The sequence below is a fragment of the Drosophila santomea genome, chromosome 2L (assembly GCF_016746245.2).
Source record: "Drosophila santomea strain STO CAGO 1482 chromosome 2L, Prin_Dsan_1.1, whole genome shotgun sequence".
In the NCBI taxonomy this organism is placed as follows: domain Eukaryota; kingdom Metazoa; phylum Arthropoda; class Insecta; order Diptera; family Drosophilidae; genus Drosophila; species Drosophila santomea.
This window is the reverse complement of record NC_053016.2, coordinates 7,930,322-7,954,000: the sequence shown is the minus strand read 5'-3', so window position 1 is coordinate 7,954,000 and position 23,679 is coordinate 7,930,322. Positions and strand designations below refer to the sequence as shown.

The 23,679-nt window shown below is 43.6% G+C and overlaps 1 protein-coding gene across 2 annotated transcripts; it reads left to right on the top strand.

Annotated features, from left to right (window-relative positions):
• The first annotated feature begins 6,676 nt into the window (after nt 1-6,676).
• Nucleotides 6,677-16,874, top strand: LOC120450768 (homeotic protein spalt-major). Of its 2 annotated transcripts, none has more exons than XM_039633932.1 (4): nt 6,677-7,276; nt 11,753-15,630; nt 15,756-15,832; nt 16,077-16,874. In XM_039633932.1, exons 1-4 carry the CDS (start codon nt 7,126-7,128, stop codon nt 16,078-16,080), a joined length of 4,110 nt encoding a protein of 1,369 aa, XP_039489866.1. In that variant the 5' UTR covers nt 6,677-7,125; the 3' UTR covers nt 16,081-16,874. The 2 variants fall into 2 exon arrangements, with proteins under 2 accessions (XP_039489866.1, XP_039489858.1); XM_039633924.1 differs by having other exon boundaries at nt 15,756-15,836.
• The last annotated feature ends 6,805 nt before the right edge of the window (nt 16,875-23,679 follow it).

Genomic DNA, 23,679 nt, shown 5'->3' with positions numbered 1-23,679 from the left:
AGTTCTTTAAAAATAATAGAATTTCATCTAATCACCTACACCCAATCCAAATTGTATAGTTAAAAGTTAGAAAAAAATAACATTGGAAATGTTAATTAAATAAAAAATGTCATAATGGCAGCTATAATCTCTTTAAAAAAATGCATAGATATAAAGATGTCATACAGTTTTTCCAGTGTCTCCTTGAAGGCCTTGCGAGATGCTTTTCCGCTGCCCTGGAAACACTTGGTTTTCTCGCCACTCAAATCCAAATCAAATGATGTCAAATATTTGATGAGTTTGAATTTGATTCGATTTGCGCAGGAACTTTAAAAAAAAAAAAGCGACAAGCGAAACAATAACAAATACGGCTGGGACACCTGCAGGTCGCCTTTGCCTGGACGACAGGACATCCGCAAGGACAACGGCGCCACGATGGGCACCCAATCCTTATCGGACCCAGTCGCATGAGAGTTATGAGTGGGCCCAGACTATCGACGGCGCCTCACGATCATCGAGTCGATTTTGTACCTGTTTGAGTTCATAATTCTGTTTTTGTCAACTCGATCGATAGTTTTGTCGCCAATTGTCTGCATTTCATTGACCAAAAACCGAAACGAACTTGAAAATCAGGTCAGGTAAAAAAGGTTCCCTCATTTTCAATGTGTGTTTTTCTTTTTTTGTTTTTAATTATTATTGCTCGACGTTTATGTACTGCTGGAGCTAAGACAAAGGGAAATCCTTTTTTAATATTGCCTAACAGGCAGAGGAATGAGTTCTTCGGCTGGGAAGCCGTGTGGGGAGGGGCAAATTTATGGCCAAGCCTCAGAGTTGTTGACATTTTCCTTATCTCTCCCGTATTTTCCGTTCCTCTCGCTTTCGCTTTCGCTTTTCCTTTGCCCGCAGTGTCCTCTCGGGTCTATCAATGAAATATTGATCGACTTCGAGACCCATACCTATACCTATCCCAATACCTATAGCATACCTATACCTATATGAAGATATCATTATGCATCTACCCTTCTCGGCGCATTGATTTATATGCAATTATGTATACCTGGTTTGATGTCCGGCAATATTTAAATGTCGCTCTATAAAATCTTTATCGCGTTGCGGAGTTGTAAAATTTTCGACGAACTGACGATCCCGACTCTCAGTTTATTAAAGGACTCCATAAATGCATTCTTTCTGTTTTTTTTTATTAGCTCCCCCGTCGCAGACCGTCGAGATTTACGACTTCTTCAACTTCCCCAATTGCTTTGTCTCCAAATCAGCAATTCGTCTACCGATTAACTTCATCCAAGTGATTGACATGAGACCTGTCGTAATGAACGGTGATAATGTGTGGGGATACAGCGAGATTATAAGCAGGCATTAGGGTTTTATTTCTTGGGAATAGATTCCAGCTAAAGCTATGGGAAATCAAAATCTGGATATTAAAATAATCAATTTAATAAATAAATAAAGTGACCATTCACTAAAAGAAATCTTTTCTTGAATGTAACCCAGAAAATTGTTACTCCACTTAAGTATGCTCAACCCATGGATTGACTAATCTAAACTCCAATCTCCGAAATTTAATTTCAATCTCAGAACCTGCATATGCCGACAATAATAACGTTTATAACCTGGGCAAAGAAAAAAATTTGACGGAGAAATGTGTTTGGAACGAGAGGCTCATAAACCAAACATCAAACGTTTTCAAGGCGATTTAAATGAGTTCGCATTTTGATAGAAAATTTCTCAGCCGAATGCGATTTGAATTTGTAATTAGTTTAAGTGAAGGAACTGAAGGCGAACTGAACCACAAAGGCGGCAAAAATGCTCAACATTAAAATCAAATAAAACTCCCTAGAAATTGTTAAAATTCCAAAACGGTAGCTCGATCCAAGCCATAAAACGCACCCCAAGCCAACACTCCCCCGATTCCAACTCCCCCATTCCCCCCTTGGATCACGTAATCCCCACCGGCGAACTCTCCACGAAAGTGGGCACGTCTCCAAAATGGAGTCACGCATGCGCAGAGCACTGATATGCATCCTAAAGATGGCCTCGTGATAAGAAGGTACCTTGTACCGCATGAATAATTGCAGGTTACATCAACTTGCACTGGTCCAAGATATTTATAAACCATTTTTATTGTAATTTCTGAAATTATTATATTATATATTATATATAATTAAATATAAATATTTATTCCTTTGAAAACTCTTGTAATTTTCTAAAACTCTTACATATCCGCTCACGAACTTTGCTCACCTCTAGGCCTCTAAACTTCGCATGTCCATCTACGGCGGAAATGGAAATTAGCGACTGGACTGCCATAATTTTTATGAGCGGCAATGAGACAAGTGTGAAAAGCTCAAGCGGCCAGAACAAACGGCCTAATCCTTTTGCCAGGACACGCAATCGGCAATTAAAAAGTGGGAAAGGGGGAAAGGGGAAACGAACGTGCCTGAGGCTCGGAAAAACTCCCTTTTGGCCAATAATTATGCCGAAGATCGCCGGGCACTTGGAATGCTTGTCGCATTTCATTTTCCCATTCACTTTCGAGTCGATTTTCCTAGCCGCTTTTCCTCGGGGACTTTGAGGCAACCGCCGGCAGGATCTTGTGAGTGCCTTGCCCCATAAATCTGCCCGGGAAACCGATCCGAAACCGAGCGGAAGTAATTCCGTTTTTTATTTTATTTCAGTTGCGTTTAATTTGTGTTTTCTTTTTACTTTCGGATATTGCTGTTGTTTTCGTTGTGGATTTTAAATTAGGGCAACAAAGAGACCGCAAAGCGATATTGAAATTCGGACTGCAGATTAACGACCCAGGGTATGAGGCATTCGGGACGAAAGGGTTTCCGAATTGGGGTGACAAAACCGGAGCTTAACGATTACATTTTTGATTATTGTTTTTAATGGAATGGGGAAATCAACAGAAGGCAATGAATAATTGATGGGGAGCTAAGAACTGTAATTCTTTAACTTACTTTGAATCATAGAATGGCGGGAAGTAGTTCTGAGAGTTATGTATTGCTTTTTGAATTCGAATTTTAAATAAGATATACACCCAATATATACAAATATTTCGCATTTTGAGTAAATTAATCAATTCTATGAGAGATCTTTAAAAGCTAAGGCGAATAAATATATAGGGTGTTTTTTTTAGAGGTATAGAACTTTAAATTGCAATAAAACAACGATGGATTATTCGATTGACATGAATTTTATTGACATGAAAGATAATCTTGTGGCATTACATTTTAAATATGATTTCTGGCATATGACCGCCACGGCTGGCTCGGATGTAGTCCAATCTGGACGTCCAATTTGCAATGACTTTTTCCAATATTTGGCCGTATATCGGCAATAACACGGCGAATGTTGTCTTCCAAATGGTTTAGCGTTTGTGGCTTATCCGCATAGACCAATGACTTTACATAGCCCCACAAAAAGTAGTCTAGCGGTGTTAAATCACAAGATCTTGGAGGCTTATGAAAAATCGGGAACAACAGCAATCTCGTTTTGGGCCCATTCGACGAATCTACGCCTTGCTTGATGATCGTTTGGTTTCAATTCTTGCACGAGTTGGATTTTGTAAGCACGCATGACGAATTGCCAAACCAAACTGAGAATAAATCACTTGACAGCTGTTAAATCGGTCGCCATCTTGAACAGTAATGCCAACTTAAAGTTCTATACCTCTAAAAAAAACACCCGTTATAACGAATTCATTGCGTGGTTTATGGTTATGAAGCTAATGGGGTTTGAAAATTGTTTATTTATAGCTACACATAACTTACCGTAGACCATGTTCGTCGGAACCGATGAACGTGTTAAATGTATAAACATAAATAAATAAAATTGTACATATGTAGAAATTCATTGGGAAAAAGTTAAGTACATACCATATATACCATGTTTAAAATATTTGGAAGTTTAAAAAATGAGTATGTAATGAAATGTGCAAGTATTAACACCGAATTTATAAAAATTATATAGTTAATTAGTAAAATAAAAATAGTAAAAAAGGAATACGATTTATTATAAAAATAAAGTCGCAATTTGAGAAACTTCGCAGAGAAGTTAGTCTTCAGGTTCAAGTAGCAGAGAATTTACTTAATAACAGCAATCTTACAAGCACTTTTACCCCTTTCGAATATCCAACATTTTCGAAGCAAGCTATGTTAAGGGCGTATAAGAGTTTTAGCACTAACAGAGGAGAGGAACAGCGCTGCTGGGGGATACAGCGAGTGAGAGTGCGACAGAAATAGCTAGTCTGGCATTTCGAAAATGAGCGCAGAGCGCGCATTTGTGCGATGGTGTTGGTGTGTGCGGAAGGGGAGAGGGAGAGAGAAGGCAACCTGTAGGCAGTCGAAGAGCGAGATGCAGCGATGCGCTGTTGTTGTTTTCGTTATGATTATGAGAGTCTATCAAAAACTTGTCTGCGCTGTCGCTGTGTGTGTGTGTGTGTGTGAGTGTTGGTGGGGGTGGGGGAGCGTTGGTGTGAGAGCGAGTGTGTGTGTGTTTCGACAATGCCGTGGTGTGGGTGTGAATATGATGGCAGATATGAAAAGGGCAGATCCGCTTTTTCGTTGGTCGAGGCTGCTGCAAAATGAGCGAATATGAGCGTTATGAATTATGTATTTGCCCTGTACATAAACAAACCCTCTCTCGCACACACACACACACACACACACTCCGTTATGCTCTCTGCTTGTGCTGGTGGCTTTTTCTTACTGGTGCGCAAGGTGGCTTTCCCCTCCCCTCCACACCCTCTCGCAATCAAACCCGCCAGCCCCCTTTCCACATCCTTTTCTCATTTTTTTCTACTTGCCGTCTTTCTTTCGCCTCTTAATACGTATTATTTTCTACTCCTGTTTTCTGCATTTTATTGGCGCTCTCATCCGATTTCGCTCGCTCCCCGAAATTTATGACAGTCCCCCCTGACCCGCCCCCCTAGCCACTTGGCGGCAGCGACGCCGACGCAAGCAGCATTATTAATGCTCCTTTTATTTCAGCTTATTGTTGTTTTTTCCGAGGACCCTCGTGCCCTCTCTTTCTCAGATGATTCCATCGCATTCCTGGTGTTTTGGTAATAAAGTCAATTTCTGGGTGGAAGTACATACATACATAGCACGGTATCCTAGATGGTAGTTCCCTAGCCTAGAGTTTCTTAAATTACAAAAGTATCCCATTATATACATATTCTTAGATACATAAGAAGTTTTTAACTATTTACAAAAGGGTGTAAAAGATCACCCCGTACTGTTTTTTAGGTCTCACTATAAACCATCAAATCATCACTCATAAGACTTTTAATGAAAGTTTTATTTCAATCACATCATTTAAATGCTTTTAAAGCAGGCCAAAACTTTTAAAGATCATACAATTGCTTAATGGATTTTTAACAAAAAATCAGCAGTTCCTGAAGCTTACTCACAATCGAATCAAGAAACCATGAAAACCTTAACATTTACCTCTCAATCAATCATAACTCATTTGCCAAGTGTTTCTTATTGTGCAGCTTAAAAAGTTTAAGAAAAAAGTTGGAATCGCCAGGTGTTTCAGGCAGACAAAAGAACATTTGCAATTAAAATGGCAACTGGTACGAAAGTTTTTAATACCTAGACTTGAAATGCTACAAATTCCTCATTTGCAGAGAGGCAACGAAAATAATTAAAGAAGTGGGAGTTGCCCAAAAGTCAGAAAGCCCAAAAAAAAAGAAATCATTTTGATGAATGGTTCATAATATTCACATTCACACACACACAAGTGAGCACCTTACACACACACATACATACACGGCGAGGAACTGACGAATAAGCGAAGTCACCCAAGTCAGAATTCCCCGATAAAAAGGGGGGTTTTTTATACGAACAATAGCGAAGAACACAAAATCTTATAAACCGAAATTAAAAAAACAACAACGCTCATAACTGCGCTGCCGAGCGAGACGGCGAGTGGTGAGCGAGAGAGATGGAGTAAGCGAGTGAGCGAAAGAGGGCGCAACAAATGGCAGGCTCTTAGACGCGAGAGCGAGCGAGATGGCAGGCTGCCAAGGGCCCTCTGGCGGGGGGAGCCCCCTCCCATAAATTATGATAAATTATTAATCGAGAGAGCGAGCGAGATGGGGCACTACAACAACAATGGCGCAAAGGTGAGCCGCATAAGGCGGAAGGAAGTCTCGCTGCTTCTTCTTTTTTGTGCTCTCATTCACGAGACAGCCTGAGAGCGAGAGCGAGCGAGCGAGAGAGAGAGAGAGGGAAAGAAGGAGAGCAGCTCATAATTCGCCGAACAAGTTTCATAAACGTCTCTCAGGTAAAAACAGCGACTGCGACTGAGCATCCCGAGGCAGAAAGTAAAGGGAAAAAAAGCACCAGGGTGTGAGCGGGCCGGCAAGAGTAACAGTAACAGCAATTTAATAAAAATTATGATGAGAGCGAGCGAGAGGCGCATATGAAAAATAATATGAAATGCGAGCGGGAGAGCGTGCGTGCGTGTGTGTGTGTGTGTGTGTGAGTGAGCACTAGGTGGGTTGGCTGAGTGATAGTGATTGTCAGGATGTAATAACACACACACACGCACGCACACAGCCGCACACTCGCACACAAACCGGTTGCTCACGAAGGCAGCCGAACGAAGCCGAGCGCCCGACGACTTCTGGCGGCTGTTATTCGTGGCGGCTGTTATTGTTTGTGTCACTCTTGTTTGGACGCGCGTTGCTGAACGTTCGCAGCGAGCACTCGATTTCTCTCAGTGCCGCACTCGTAACACGTTGCGTATGCGTAACGCGCACTCAGTTCTGTTTTTGGCGAGTTTTCCATCCATTTACACAAGATATTTCCCTCAAGTGCCGCGAAAATTGAAAATTACCACTAACGATGACAATCAACGGGCAGCTATAGTTTTTGGCCAACAGCTAAACACGATACATTAGCTAAACTCGCGCAAAGGCCAGCGGTAATACGCGTTTCCCACTGCCGACGGCAAAACAACACAAAACACAAAAGTGCTACAAGTAACTAGAATTTAGTTATTTTTCCCACACGAAAATAAACCAAAAAAAAAAAAACACAGTGCAATGATCAAGCTGAGTTAATGAAAACCAAAACCAAAAACACACTCACGCAAAAGTGCTAGCAAAAAGTTCTCTTGATGAAAAATCACCTGTCCAACGTTCTGTGTGCGATGCGTAGTGACTTCAAGGATAATCACCAGGAGACCATCAATAAAATGATACAATTTGGTACAGTGAAATATGGCATTGTCAAACAGCTGAAGGATCGCGCTCGCAGCGCCGACAAAGGTGAGCTGAAAATCTATTTACCGAGCAAAACATTCAATCACTGGGAAATAAGAAAACTTGTTGAAAGGAATGTCTTAAATGTTTTTTGACATAATTGAAATTTCTAATAGACACAAAATTTGATATTTCGAAAACGTGTTGAGTCGCAAATATTTAATAAACAGCTAGGCGGCTGCCTTTTATGTTTGGTTATCCTATTTGTCATTCCTCTAGAAAAATCAAAAACCGCAAATTAGAAAGTATTTTCCCATCAGCGGAACTTAAAACAACATTTTCCAAACGAAACCCATTTGCATGCATAACTGAACCATTTAAGATTAGTTGACCAATTTGTCATTATTGTTTTCTAAAGTTTTCCCAACGACAACAACCGTTTTCCATTTGACTGATAAGACTCCGAAATGGAAACGAACATTTTTGGGAAAACATAAATAATAGTGGCATCGGAGGCAGAAATCGTAGGTAGGCCATTTAATAGAAATTCAAGTCAAAAAACAAAAAAAAAATGGTATATTCGAATTTAGAAATGCACCAGTTTTTCATCCGATTATATGGACATATGTATACATTTAAACCATATTTCTTCGGTTTTGCATTTCCAGTTTCTGATTTGATTCGATTTGCGATCTTGTTTTTTATGATAAATCAAAAATCGATTTCGTTTTAATGGAGCAAATTAAAAACAATATGATTTAAATATGGCTTCGGCTCATTTTTGGGAAAGGCACTGAAATAAGTTGGACGCGATGTTATGTTTAATTTTTGGAGGCCTCTCGGCAGGCGTGTTTCTTTAATTGGTTTTGAAAGCTTCGATATTCGGACATTTGCATCCCAGCGAACTTAATTATATTTATTGAAATTAGTGAGACTGTTGAATCAAGTGAATTTTACGACTACGCGGGAAGTGGGGCCATATTGGATATGGCAATTCAAAAAATTAAGTCAAATTTCACACAGTTTTCCTGCTTATGTAAAAGCATCCATATTTACAAGTGAGAGCACATAAAGTTTTGTATGCGTACAGATGGGGATATTTTTTCATCATTTTGTTTGGCGCGATTTTTATTTATACACCGCATATATACATCATATGGCGTATGGCATATACGTACATACATAGGTATATAAGTTGTTTATTCACGTGTGTTGTTGTTGCTGGCTGGCGCATTAATAAATGTTAACTCATTAGTGCGGGATAATAAATTAAATTAATATTGCAAAAATGAAAATCGAAGCAGACTCGCAGTGAGCTGGCGCTTATTTCCATATGATTTATATGGACTATATACCTTAACATGCAATGTGGTCAGTGGAAAGCCAATTCTGTGAATATGGAAATGCTCATCAATTTGTGTCGTTTTGCTTTGTAATCGAAGTCGCGCTCGCATAACTTAATGGCATTAATTATTTAATTATTTTTATTTATGCGATTTGACCGTTCTTTTTTTTCCCTGTTCCTATTAAAAATGTATGAAAAACCTAAAATTCAATTGCTGTGCTCTTCCCCTTTCTGACCTATGGCAGCGAAATCCGATCAGACCGGACTTGGATATATTATTCAATTATGCCACACACTCTCTGGTTTTCTTTTTTTTTTGTCAGCTCACTTTGCGTATACTTTATGTAGTTTATTCGCATGGGTTTCTTTTTTTTTCGTTTTTGATTTTACATTTTCCAATTGGCTGAACATTTGTTTCACCTCAGGCCAGCGGGCTCACGGTTGGTTCGCAGCGATTTGCATATTGAATATGATGATGGAATAATTGAAAGTCAGCCCAGAACTAAAGTCGAGGCGTATGCAAAAGTCAGTGCTAGAGGAATGAACTGAAAAATGTCGAGGTAAAGGTACGGATCCAAGGGAATTTCGAGTTCAGCACACAGAAAGAAAAAGTGTCATTGGCTTGTGGATAAATAAACTAAAATTATTTATCTATAAAAATATAAAAGAAAGTCGTGCTTTATAAATCAATACTATTTTTGCAGAATTATAAGAATTTAGAGTTAAAGTTCTGAATTTTAACCGACTTTTCATCACCAATAACAAATCAAAAGTCCAATCTTTGAATTTTTACAATCTGCATACAAAAAATATAATTACCTATAAATTAGAGAAATAAATTCCGTTGGCAATACTTTCATATTCCTAGAAATAAATGTATTGCAATTAATTTACTTTACCAGCTCTCACCATCCGAAGTTCGGGTAAAAAATGAATGTGCTGAAAGCAGAAATAAACCAAAGCACAATTTATTTGCAGACAAAATTTGTTGAAAATATTTGAACACACAAAATGCCAAAAAGTTGACATTGGTTAATGAGTTGATGGACAGACTGGGTTAGCAATTATGAGTATTTAAGGGAGGCACCTTCTCTCGCCCCTCAGAAAAAACTCTTCAATCGTTTGTGAACGAGGGATTTATTCGATTTAGTTGCGCACGAGAAGCGGGAATAATTCATTTGAATTTAGCCAACAGACACGGCGCGAATTTATGGCTTGACTTAATCCACCTTTAAACTTGCACGATTGAATTTATATAGGAGCGGTTTGGGTGCTGCTTCAACAATGGGAAATATATAATTTCGTCTCGTTTCACAATTTCATATTTATTTATCTGGCAGATACAAATACAGAACCTGGCCAGTTGTCAGTGGAGCGAAATACGCTCGTTTCTGGTAGACAAAAAATAAATCTTTAAACGGCTCACCAACACACACACTTACACTCGGTGGCAGATCGGAATATATATAGATTTAGTTAAATGTTTGGATATTTTGTTTGGGCGCCCACGCCTTCGATGCGAGGAAACTAAAGACCAAAATCCAAATCCAAATCGAATTCGGATCGAAATCCGAAGGCAATGGCCTCCGACGAGGAGCAATATCTCCCTGTCTTTACAGGGTAACACAAACACCAACACAATAAACAAGCTGCGTTTATTGTTATTGTAAATTTAACAATTTTATTACCAATTGCAAAATGACTTAACCATGTTCGAGACAATTTTATGTTCGTCATAATTGGAAGTGGTTTTGTTTTTGGGCTTGCGTGTTGCCGCCGCTTGAAAGCTTTATGGCAACATTATAATTAATTTCAATTAATTAAAATACACTTCACTTATCAGCAATCATAATCATAACTCCTCCAGCCGAGCGGTTTCGTTTTTGAACTGCAATTGCAGGCCGGCGCAAAAGGCGTTTTTAATTGAACGTTAGGCGGTGAAAAAAGGTGAAAAAATATCTTTAAATTGAATTCTGTTCCGAAAAGTAATCATACAAATAATATAAATGCGATCGATATGCAAATGGTGCTGATAGTGACCAGGCGCGCTCTATCTGCATATCTTTCTTTTTTTTCGTACTTTGCCATCCGTGTATCTGAAGCTGAATCGGAATCTGAAGCCGTAGCTCCATCTGTATCTGTATCTGTGTATCTTTTGTGGACGAAAACAGAAACAGACAACAGAAAACTCGCCCAACTCGTTTGATTTGTGCAGAAATATGTTTTATTATATATATCGAACGAACGAGCGAGTGTGGCCCCAGTTCGTTGGCTCTGACTTATCATAAATTATATTTTATGTGCGTGTGCGGCAAAAGTTGCTAAAGTATTACTAATGCTGTTATTTGTGCTGTTGCTTTTGGTGTTGCTGATGTTGTTGGCGATGTTGCTGGTGGACCAATCTTTGACTTGGTTTGCTTTTTAGGCCCGCCGCGATTAATTAGTCAGAGGCAGTGGACCAGGCCAAACGGCTGTCAACTGCTTTCTCCCCTTTGGACAGCTCACCTGGCAACAAGTGAGCATCAGTCGGCCAGCCGCAGCAGCAACAGCAACAGCAGCAGCAGCAGCAGCAGCAGCAGCAACAGCAACCATTGCAACTGCCAGCGATGGACTTGGAGACTAATTGTGGGCAGAAAGCAAAAAACAGCTGCGACCGAGGGAAAAGGAGAGAGAACACATGCTTCAACAAGAAGTGTAATTGCATTCAGTTGCAGGCAGCGGCAACTGCAACAGCCGCAGCAGCAACTAGCTGCAACTTTAACGCATTGCAATGAACAATTGCCGCCGATTAAGTCATATGCAACGTGGGCAGGGGGGAGGGGCAGTTAACAGGTAGTTGAGTTATCGGGAAATGGGCAACAATCTCAACCAGCTTCTGACTATTTTGGTTGCACTCCAACTGCATCCGATGCGCATCTTTGGCATGCGGAGAAAAACATATGAAAATGTATGCCATACTCGTATAAACAGCATTTGTATATGAAAATGGTTAGCTGTAATTGTTACATTAATAATTTACCACGAGACATTTACCTCAAAGCATGAGCAGTTAAACAAAATTGTCTGTTTGAGAGGCAGTCATAATCATAAATCTAATAAACATTTTATTTGAATGTCAAAAATACAGCTTATACTGAATAGCATTTACTTAAATCCTATCCTAATTAATTTGAGAATGTTATTGGCTGCTTTTTCAGACATCGGTAGCGATCAGGAGGAGAATGGTGGCTGCTCGCCACTGACCACGGCCACCACTACGGCCAGTCCCAGCCGGAGTCCCGAACCGGAGGAGGAGCACCACGAGGAGCACCACGAGGAGCAGCACGAGGAGCAGAGTGCTCCAGAGCAGAGCTTAGCAGAGCAGAGCACCCAAGAGCACCAGAACGATATCAAATTCGAGGCGAAATCAGAGATAGAGCCCGTTGAGGATAACAACAACCGAGTGGCGATGACAAAGCCCAGTTCCGAGGAGCGGGAACCGAATGCCAGTGGCTCCATGCCCAGCTCACCGGTGGCGGAGGCCAGTGCCGAGGAGGCGGCAACCGAGAGGGCGCCAGAGAAGGAGAAGGACGTCGAGGTGGATGTGGAGATGCACGATGAGGCACCCAGCAGTGCGCTGCCCTCCACGGAGGTAACTCTGCCGGTCGGAGCAGGAGCACCGGTTACCCTGGAGGCCATACAGAATATGCAAATGGCCATTGCCCAGTTTGCGGCCAAGACCATTGCGAATGGTGCGACTGGAGCCGACAATGAGGCTGCCATGAAGCAGCTGGCCTTTCTGCAGCAAACCCTCTTCAATCTGCAGCAGCAGCAGCTCTTCCAGATCCAGCTGATCCAGCAGCTCCAGTCGCAGCTGGCCCTCAATCAGGCCAAGCAGGATGAGGATGTCGAGGAGGATCAGGATCAGGAGCAGGATCAGGATCAGGATCAGGAACAGGAAACAGATACGTACGAGGAGGAGGAGCGCATTGCCGACATGGAACTGCGCCAGAAGGCGGAGGCCAGAATGGCGGAGGCCAAGGCGCGTCAGCATCTGATAAATGCAGGTGTTCCACTGCGCGAGTCCTCCGGCTCTCCAGCTGAGTCGCTGAAGAGGAGACGTGAGCATGACCACGAGTTGCAGCCAAATCGTAGACCGAGTTTGGATAGCACACACAAGCCAGATACGGCACAGGATGCGCTGGCCAAGCTAAAGGAAATGGAGAACACACCACTGCCCTTCGGTTCCGATCTGGCCTCCAGCATCATCACCAACCACGATGATCTGCCCGAGCCGAATTCGCTGGATCTGCTGCAGAAACGTGCCCAGGAGGTGCTGGACTCCGCGTCGCAGGGAATCCTCGCAAACAGCATGGCAGATGACTTCGCCTTTGGCGAGAAATCGGGTGAGGGAAAGGGTCGCAACGAGCCGTTCTTCAAGCACCGCTGCAGGTACTGCGGTAAGGTCTTTGGCTCGGACTCGGCGCTCCAGATCCACATTAGGTCGCACACTGGCGAACGGCCCTTCAAGTGCAATGTGTGCGGCAGTCGGTTCACCACCAAGGGAAACCTGAAGGTTCACTTCCAGCGACATGCCCAAAAGTTTCCCCATGTGCCCATGAATGCCACGCCCATTCCCGAGCACATGGACAAGTTTCATCCGCCGCTGCTGGATCAAATGTCGCCCACGGATAGCTCTCCCAACCATTCCCCCGCCCCGCCGCCCTTGGGCTCTGCTCCGGCCTCCTTTCCGCCCGCCTTCCCCGGCCTCCAGAACCTCTATCGTCCGCCCATGGAGATCCTGAAGAGCTTGGGAGCCGCGGCGCCGCACCAATACTTCCCGCAGGACTTGCCCACGGATCTGCGAAAGCCCTCGCCGCAATTGGACGAGGATGAGCCGCAGGTTAAGAACGAGCCCGTTGAGGAGAAGGACCAGCGGGAGGAGGAGCACGAACAGGAGATGGCCGAGTGTTCAGAGCCCGAGCCGGAACCACTGCCCCTGGAGGTTCGCATCAAGGAGGAGCGTGTGGAGGAGGAGCCAGAGCAGGTTAAACAGGAGGACCATCGCATTGAGCCACGAAGAACACCCTCTCCTTCGGCAGAGCACCGCTCCCCGCACCACCACCGTCACAGCCACAGCCACAGCCACATGGGCTATCCGCCAGTGGTGCAGCCCATCCAACCGGCCGCCCTAATGCATCCGCAACCCTCGCCGGGCTCCCAATCCCACCTGGATCACCTGCCCACGCCGGGACAGTTGCCACCCCGCGAGGATTTCTTCGCTGAGCGTTTCCCCCTCAACTTCACCACCGCCAAGACGCTCTCCCCCGAACACCACTCGCCCATAAGATCGCCCGCAGGCGGAGCACTGCCGCCGGGCGTTCCACCGCCGCCGCATCACCACCCGCACCACATGGCCAGATCGCCGTTCTTCAATCCCATCAAGCACGAGATGGCCGCCCTGCTGCCGCGCCCACACAGCAACGATAACTCGTGGGAGAACTTCATCGAGGTCTCGAACACCTGCGAGACCATGAAGCTCAAGGAGCTGATGAAGAACAAGAAGATCAGCGATCCCAATCAGTGTGTCGTCTGCGATCGGGTGTTGTCCTGCAAGAGTGCCCTCCAGATGCACTACAGAACCCACACCGGCGAGCGCCCATTCAAGTGCCGGATCTGCGGCAGGGCCTTCACCACCAAGGGCAACCTGAAGACCCACATGGCGGTGCACAAGATTCGGCCGCCGATGAGGAACTTCCACCAGTGCCCCGTGTGCCACAAGAAGTACTCCAATGCGCTGGTCCTGCAGCAGCACATCCGCTTGCATACGGGTGAGCCCACGGATCTGACGCCGGAGCAAATCCAGGCGGCCGAGATCAGGGATCCGCCGCCTTCGATGATGCCCGGTCACTTTATGAATCCCTTCGCTGCGGCTGCCTTCCACTTCGGCGCTCTACCCGGCGGTCCAGGTGGTCCTCCGGGTCCGAATCATGGCGCCCACAATGGCGCCTTGGGCTCGGAGTCGTCGCAGGGTGATATGGATGATAATATGGACTGCGGCGAGGACTACGACGATGACGTGTCCTCGGAGCACCTCTCCAATAGTCATCTCGAGCAGGAGGGCGACCGTTCCCGGTCTGGTGACGACTTCAAGTCCCTGCTGTTCGAGCAGAAGCTGAGAATCGATGCTACCGGTGTGGTCAACACGAATCCCGTCAGGCCGCGTTCCTCCGCCTCGAGTCATGGCCACTCGGTGGGCTCCACCTCTGCGCCCACCTCGCCCAGCGTACATGCATCCTCCCTGGCCATCAAGCCCAGTTCCTCGCCCGCTCGTTCGGAGGCTTCTCAAGGAGCCTTGGACTTGACGCCCCGCGCTGCTCCCACCTCGAGTTCCAGCTCGCGATCGCCCTTGCCCAAGGAGAAGCCCATCAGTCCACCCAGCCTGCCCAGGAGCCCCAGTGGTCCCGGCAATGCCCCCGCCAACCTACTGACCTCACCCCTGCCGCCCACCGTGGGCATTGACTGCCTGCCCCCCGGCTTGCAGCACCATCTGCAGCAGCAGCATCAGCACTTGATGCAACAACAGGCGGCAGTGGCGGCGGCAGCAGCTGCCCAGCACCATCACCACCAGCAAATGGCGGCACTGCATCAGCATCAGGAGCAACTGCGTCGCGAGGCAGCCGAGGCGCAGCAAAAGGCCGCCGCAGCAGCTGCAGCAGCGGCCGCAGCAGCCGCCGCCCAGCGGCAATCCCCGCCGCAAGCTCGCGATCAGCGGCAGGAGGGCGGACCGGGAGCGGGACCGCCGCCCAATCCGCTGATGGGCGCCCGACCGCCCTTCGGCATGTTCCCCAACCTGCCGCTCTTCCCGCCCGCCACCACCCAGAACATGTGCAATGCCATGAACCAGATCGCCCAGTCCGTGATGCCGGCGGCACCATTTAACCCACTGGCGCTCAGCGGGGTGCGCGGCAGCACCACCTGCGGCATCTGCTACAAGACATTCCCCTGCCACTCGGCGCTGGAGATCCACTACAGGAGCCACACCAAGGAGCGCCCCTTCAAGTGCAGCATCTGCGATCGCGGCTTTACAACCAAGGTGAGCTACGGATACTTTTATTTGACATTCATTACGGGGTGGTAATCATACGGTGCTTAGGCTTAAATCGAAATTTAAACTAGAAAACTAATGGGAAATTTCCTTTTGTTTCGTTTATTTTGCAGGGCAACCTGAAGCAACACATGCTAACTCATAAGATCCGCGATATGGAGCAAGAAACCTTCAGAAATCGTGCCGTAAAGTATGTAAGTCTTCCAGTATCACCCATCCCGTCCTATCCTTTTAAATCCCCTAGCTTGCTTTTACCCACTTTGTAATTTTTGGCACTTTTTCTTTTTATTATTATCAGTAGTTTATAATTTTTGGAGACACTATAGATACTTCCACTTCATTGTTCCCATGCCCCAAATGACCATCTCTGGAAATTCCCCAATCACCTCACTTTTACTAACCAATCCGTTTCCATTTGCTCTTTCCCATTGCAGATGAGTGAGTGGAACGAAGATCGCGAATAAGTAAACACACTACACTACCACGATTCCGATCCAGATGGCTTAATCGCCGATCAGGATCACTTGACTCCCGGAAAGAGTTTGGCGATCGCAGTCCAGACCCAGTCAAGATGCAATCGATTCTCGCAACCAAATGATCTCAAGATTTAGAGCGAAATGAGGGGGAGAAGGAGCCCGACTCCGGTGAAGATCGGTCGTGTACACAAATCTTTATATTTAAAAAATTGTTGCCCACAAAAATATTACTTGATTGTGGTTCCAAGCGAAAAGTGAAAAAGTTTCCAACTGCAAAATGCGATCGAATGATCAATGATCGATGATCGATGATCGATTATGGTCCCGCTCCGAGGCTTTCATAAACAACAATTTTTTATGATCTAGCCGGGGAATTTCGCTGTGAGCACACGTACACCCGCACTAAGGAGGGATCATGAAACGTATCCAAAGATGCATCAAAAGCGATTTGTGTTCCAGCTAAACAAATGGAAAGATGTGCTGATCTGGAACCAAAGGCTGCTTGGTATGGAGAGACTGATGGCGTTTCATGTTCCACAAACACTGAATCACTACGGAATCTAAACTAAATCCAAATCCAAATCCGAATACGAGTCCGAATCCGAGGCAGCTGAAGCAGGCAGTGAAGGCGTAGTAAAATCAAAATTCGAATTTAAAGCAAATCTTAAGGTATATGTTTATATTAAAATAATAGGTACCTAAGCGAGACATGTGTACATGCGTATATATAAATATATATGATATATTATAACCAAATCCCACACAGACACACGCATAAGCATACACGTTAATAATCTATTTGGAATGTGCAATAATATGACATGCTATAAATTTAGATGCGATCGCCGAGCGCAGGCTTTTGTTTCCTACTACTCGTAAATTAGATTTATTTTCCACTTCTTGTACATACTTCATATACCATATATATATATAGACACACTTATTATCATTAAAACACACACACACATTTCGAAATCCAAACACTTTGCTTTCGAGTATGGGTTAGGAGCTACAAATGGAATAAAAATCTAAAAAAAAAAATATATATGAGAAATTGTGATATTAAATGTAAAAACGAAATACAAATTACGATTGCGGGGGGGCGGGGCGTGGCGGTGGAAAAAAACCCAATCGAAGCCCCAGCAAAATGCTTTCCATATCACAGATGAAGAACCACAAAAGATATCTAACATTCATAGTTAATTTAGTTGTTAGCCGAGGGGACAATCCCCAAACCCCGACACTCACACCCTCACACTATAATTTCACTTCATTGGAAGGAAGGATTAACCCCTAGCGATAAGTAAGTCTATGAGCGATCGTATGATTATTGTATTGATTACCACAATTAAATTAAACACGGATGCCAATGTATCCCACTCTGTACTCTGTTCGTAAGCATTAAGCATAGTCTCATAATTTATTACGCAAGCCCGAGCGAAAACAAAACACAAAAACAGAAACAGAAACAGAAACTAAAAAATGCAAATAAAAGTGAATCTATTGAGAAGAACAAATAAATATATGTATTTAAGTTATGAAAAATTAATAAGCCTTCTCTGAGTTTTCTTTGGGATCTTCGGATCTTCGGATCTACGTATCTCTGCATCTCGTTTGGGGTTCTGGGAAAAAACAGAAAACGATTTCCAAGATTTTTCGTGGTAACAGTTGGGGTTGGCTGTAATAAAAATGAATAAAAATGATTAGTCAAGTTTATTATCGTCATAATCTTTTAATTCGAAATCGAAACTGAGTATCGACGCGGCCAGCAGAGCCTGATCTGATCCACAGCAATGAAATATTTTTATTGCCTTTTAAATTGATATTTTACCTTCAACATATTTTTGCTGCCTGCTTTTTTCGACTTTGGTTTTGATCGTTAGCTTTTTTCTGGTTAACTTATTTCGGTTTCTGCTGGTTTTTGTCTCCATTTCGATTCCACTCAACGCGTCTTGATCGCGCAGCCCGATCGCTTGGCTCTTCTGGCATTTTAGTCGTTAATCAAAAAATTTCCTGTTGACATCGCTTTGTCATCTTTTTAATGACGGACACCCGCTGAGTTCTGAGTGTGTCGTCGGTTATTATTATTGTTTTCGGATTGTTTGTCTGCCAGTTTGTTTCTGTGGCCCATTTTGTGTGTTTTTGTGCGACTGCGCTGTGATGGATGTTTGAACTGGTTTCGATTTGGAAATGTCATTTACATCTTTACACCGGCCAGGTGGTCATAAAACAATGGAATTTAGATTTCTAATTCGATTAGCGAAAAATAGCTCTGTGTGACTAGAAAGACTTTGGGATTTCGCTGAAATCTCACCCGTTATTAATAAAGCTGAACTGCTAGGGGAAAAGTCTGATTGGTGTTACATGTTTATTAAATTGTTATACCTGATTAATTACCCTCCGATTACACATTTCCCTGGCACTTTCTTCGCTCCGTTCTTAGGAGCAACATCTGCTTCACTTTCGTATCTGCCGCATACATGACAGAGTTATGCCGTCAGTGAGTAATTAACACGGTTAATATGCCAACTTGCTGATTGTCAACTGACAAACTGTCATCACGGGAATGAGGGAATAACTCGGTATCGTGGCGGGATCATTCCGCCCCTTCCATCACTCTGTCAGCGGGAATATGCAACGAGGATCTGCAGTAGGTAGTCCTGTATATCTGTCAGCGGCATTTCCCGGCACCTTGAAGATACATTCGTTATGAGAAAGGCAACTCGAGATATGGGGCAACCCTTGCAGACTGAGGGTTGCAGTTGCAGTTGCAGCTCGAGCTGAGTTATTGTTCCATAAGGATGTTAATTCGAGGCATGTAATTGCCGCTCCCATTCCAGCAGTTTATTTACAACAGTTTTGTCACAACCTTTTGCTCTCCCTTCTCAACTTTAGTTTAGTTCAATTTGGGGCAATTTAATGGATTTACCGCACGAGGGGGCAAACGTCTCCATTGCCGCAACCCGTTAAATGGCATCAAATTTAACTGGCGAATAAAGTGGCCGATCCACGCACTAACTGCAGTAAAACTAAAACAACAATCGCCTGATAACTATTAAGATAACTACTGCAGCCATATTCGGATACGGTTTGGAATTGGGTTCTGGATGGGGATGGTGTTGGTGTTGGGTTTGGGTCTCTGTTTGGGCTGGGAAATCCTTGAAAGCGCTGGCAATAAATGCAAAAATCCTTACAAATAATATGAGAATGGTTATGGGCAGTGTGCGGGCTTATCGCAGGCATAAAAACCAAACACACAGCCCGGCGACAACGCAAACACCGAAAACAATCTAAACAAGAAAAATTGCACAAATTGCCGGGCTTCAGTTTGGTTCTCAGCTCTTGGGTCCATCGTCTCAGCCTCTGATATCGCAGCTTCCAAACGTCATCATCATCATCGGCACAGTGGGCCGTATTCGCTTCTCAGCGCTCATAAATAAACTCCAATTGAAATGATATCAGCAGGAGCGGGAATTCTGGAACTAATTGAACGACGCTTCCTGATTTTTTGCGCCGCTGATATGTGATAAATGATTACATGAATTCATTAGCTGTTTCCGTTTGCTTTGTTTATGCCGATCGATATCTAAAAATGTATGCCATTTATTATTATTTAAAATTAAAGCAGACAGGTTACTTTCGGAATCAAAAATATATAAATCTGTTGACTTTACATATACACCTATATAGCAGTTTTGAGCTATACTATATACACTGGGAAATATATTTATCTTTCAGCATATTCAGTTGTTTATATTTTCATTACCACATTCTTTTCCCCATTGTTATAAAACTAATTACCTAGTAAACTTTTGACAGTGGTTTTTTTTTTAAATAAATATATTTGTTGAAAGTGATATTTCCACTGCCACAGTTGTTCCACTGTGCCTCTAAACAACATGCCCAACGACACCAGCAACACCGACACGGCCAACAAAAGGCAATAACACCAGCAACAACAACACCAACCATTCGCACACACCAACTCACACACACAAAGCCAATCGAATAGTGAGCGAGGGGCGGCGAGGGGGGTGAAAACACTTCAATAGGAAAATCTAACGATTTGTTTGCATTTTTATTATTTCCTGCTGTTGCTGCTGAAATTGTCACAAAATAAAATAAAACCAACAATCATTCCGGCAAATATCAACAGGAATATGCCAAGCCCCTTCCCCACCCCTCCCCTCCCATATGCTTGTTGCAACTGCACCACTACCCCACCCCCCTGAATGCAACACCCGCCTTAATGGTGTTTGAGTAGCCGTATCTGTGTATCGCCAAGTGTCACTTTGGCACATCATTTGGCTTTGGCTTTGGCCCCAACTCGGCACAAAGGCGGCCTCCGTTTGAGCTTGAGTTTGAGTCGCCGCTGAAAAAGAGTCGGTTCCAGCATTTTGACGTCGGCAGATCTGGAGAGAAGTCTGCCAGAGATCGGCAGCTGGAGGAGAAGCTTCTCCTCCTGGAGCACTGAAAGCTGCACAGCGAAAAGCGGAGAGTTCTACGGATATTAAAGAGCATTATCCAGGTGCAGTAAAAAGTATTACATATTGTATGTACAATACAATTCTTTTAATTATACTTAAATAAATGTTAATGCGCAATCTCAATAGAAATGGGTTTCAATTATATTAAGATGATACAAACTATACTTAAACTATATTTTATATTTTGTTTAAGATTTATGATAGCTATGGAAAACAAAATTGGTTTCCTATCAATCTCCATTTTCGGGAGGTAACCTATTCCTTTTTCCATTTCAATACCACACTTTGACTTTGCATTATTCTTTTAATTATCATGAGTAAACATTAATTTTTTCCAGTGCACTACTATAATATCCATCCGCAGACCTGGTCCATTCGCAGCCCGAGTTTGACACGCGCTCGCATTTAGGCAACATTATGCAGGGGATTACTGACAGCCTGCTTCTGGCGGAGCTATGTATGTGCATCCTCTCGAGAAAGCTAGATCCCTGCCCTGGTCACGTGTCAGTGGCTCGTGGCTGTCTGTTTGGGTAATCGACACCATCATAATATTGCACTGCCAGATTAATTGGCCTTATGATGTGCATGCCAGCCTATGTCTCTGATATTCGTATGATATTTTTGCGGCTTATTCGATTTACTTTTGCGGTTGCCTCAAGTCGCTCAGAAAACGCCCCAGCACACGTTTGTGTGGACAGGACATAAAGCTAGGATTATAAGAAAAATATAGGTTGGAAAAAAAGAAATTAGCTGCTGGTTCGGATAGGCAGTTCGAGATATATGATAAAGCAGACCAAATATGTGAGAGATAGATCAATCTTAGTTATTTTATGTTAAAAGCATTTAATAATTTTGAAAAGATATATTATAATCTCGTTAAAGCATTTTCGTTTAAATTATAGCTCAAAGCTCTTCACTTAAATATGATCCAAGAGCAGCAAATGAATGGAGCCATCCTACACTTAGGACATAGGAGACGCTGGAGGCGGAATCCACTTTTCGCTGGCACTTATCCTGGCAGCCATTAGGCCAAATGAGACTCGGGACTGGGCCGCACAACACATCGCTCGGCGGAGACAATCGAAGGCGATTGACTTGGCTGGCACGCCTCGTCGAAGTCGGATAATTTGCGACGCTTACCCATTTTCCCCATTTCACATTTTCCCGTTTTCCCGCTGCAAATGATGAGGCATTAATCGGAGCGATCGGACCTGCCCCCTGGGCGTGGAGCAGAACAAAATGGAGAACGGACGGAACGGAATGAAATGGAGATTCTGCGAGAGACAAAGCCCGGTTTGGGAATTCTAAGCGGGATGCTGATGCCGGACATTTGCAGCAGTCAGCGCGATTTACTGCTTGGCTGCTTACCCCTTCAATGGGAGGTATGTATGTGATGGGGATGAGGCATGTGGCAGTGGGTGGATGGTGTGGTGTGGGAAATGGCCATGTGATTACATGAAAAACACTGGAAAGCAAGTCAACTTTCAAACCAATTTTTGCCAGGCGGCAGCGCAGCGCAAAGCGGAGAGCCAAGTAGAAAATTACAACAGTTTATACTCCCGATACAGAGGAGGTGGTTCGGTGGTGCAGTGGTTCGGTGGTTCAGGGGAGGGCTCACAAACAACAATCCCGCAATCCCAGCAGCAATTTTCAAAATTTCAATCCCAATGCTGCTCGTTATACCCTCGAAAGGGGTTAACACAATTTGGGGAAAGCTTACATATATATAAATACCATAAACAACGGAAGTTGGTTCGATTTTCATAGAAGATTCTATAATGTAAATATAGTATTGAATTTAAAAGTAATACAAATTTAAAGTTTCGATTATTTTATATACCATTGCGATCGTAATTGATATTATAACTGAGACGGATTATTAAGCTTTGGGGTTTTTAGTATACAACCTATTAAATATTATTGATTTTAAGAGTATTCTAATCCTCATCTCTGCATTTTTCTATATGTCCACCCATTTTTCTTCTTCTTCGAAAGCCAAGCCAGTGATTTGTTTGTCGCTGTTGGCAATGCTGTGCGGTGTGTTTGGTGCTGGCCAACGTTGCCAACGCCGTTGATGATGAGTTAGACAGCGAGTTGATCTAATTTCTCATGCTGGAATCATCGATTCATCGTTTTGTGTAGCGCTGTAAATCAACGGGACAAAGACCCAATCCTAACCGACCCGGATATGGGGCCCCGCCCTCCGCCCCCCGCCCCTCCCAAGCTCCAATCAATCCTCGAATCCAGTCAACTCCTGCCACCCACTGTCCAAATCTAAGCGCTTCAAATATATTTCCCCCGATTTGGGAGCAGAAACGCGGCATAATTGCCGTTTTGTTCGGGAGATACGATGGATGGAAAATCGGGGGGAAATGGGTTGGGGTTTGGTGCTCGGGGTTTGGGGGCAGCAAATACAAATTGCACGTTTCAACCCGAGTTGCATGTGAGTCAGTGTGTGTGTGTGTGTTGGCCCCAGTTGCTTTTTTTTCAAAGCCGAGTGTTTGGGTCAAATCAAAAAATCACAACAAAATTACTTGCCTGTCATGAAATTTGCCTCGATTTTGTTTCTTCTCCGTTGCTGCTATTTTCATTATTTTTTTCTTTTTCTTTTTTTTTTTTTTTTAGCTGTTTGCTGCTATTGCGGATGCAAAACGTTTTGCTATTTTATTTCGTCTTCCTCGCCCCTCAAAAAAGCAGCAAAAGAGTGCAAAGTGTTCCTGTGCTCTTGAGGTTGTTTTTTTTTTTCAAGCTTTTTCGGCTTTTTGTGGGTATATATAATTTGAGTTTACAGTCGGTGGGCCGCCTTCCGCTACATCAAATCATTCGCAGGACACTGCACCCAATTATTTAAATATATACTATTTGAAAGAGAGTGTATTTTAAATATAAATGATAAACTAAATCCATTTAAAACATGTTCTAAGAATAAAATGTTAAATAAAATGTAAAAATCAGTTACAAAAATAAAATGTTATATTTGAAGTGATTTGATAAATTACTGTTTACTTTCTACTTAAAAAAGCAGCTGTTTTGAAATATCTAGAGATATCATATTTTCCTAAGTAAATGTAATC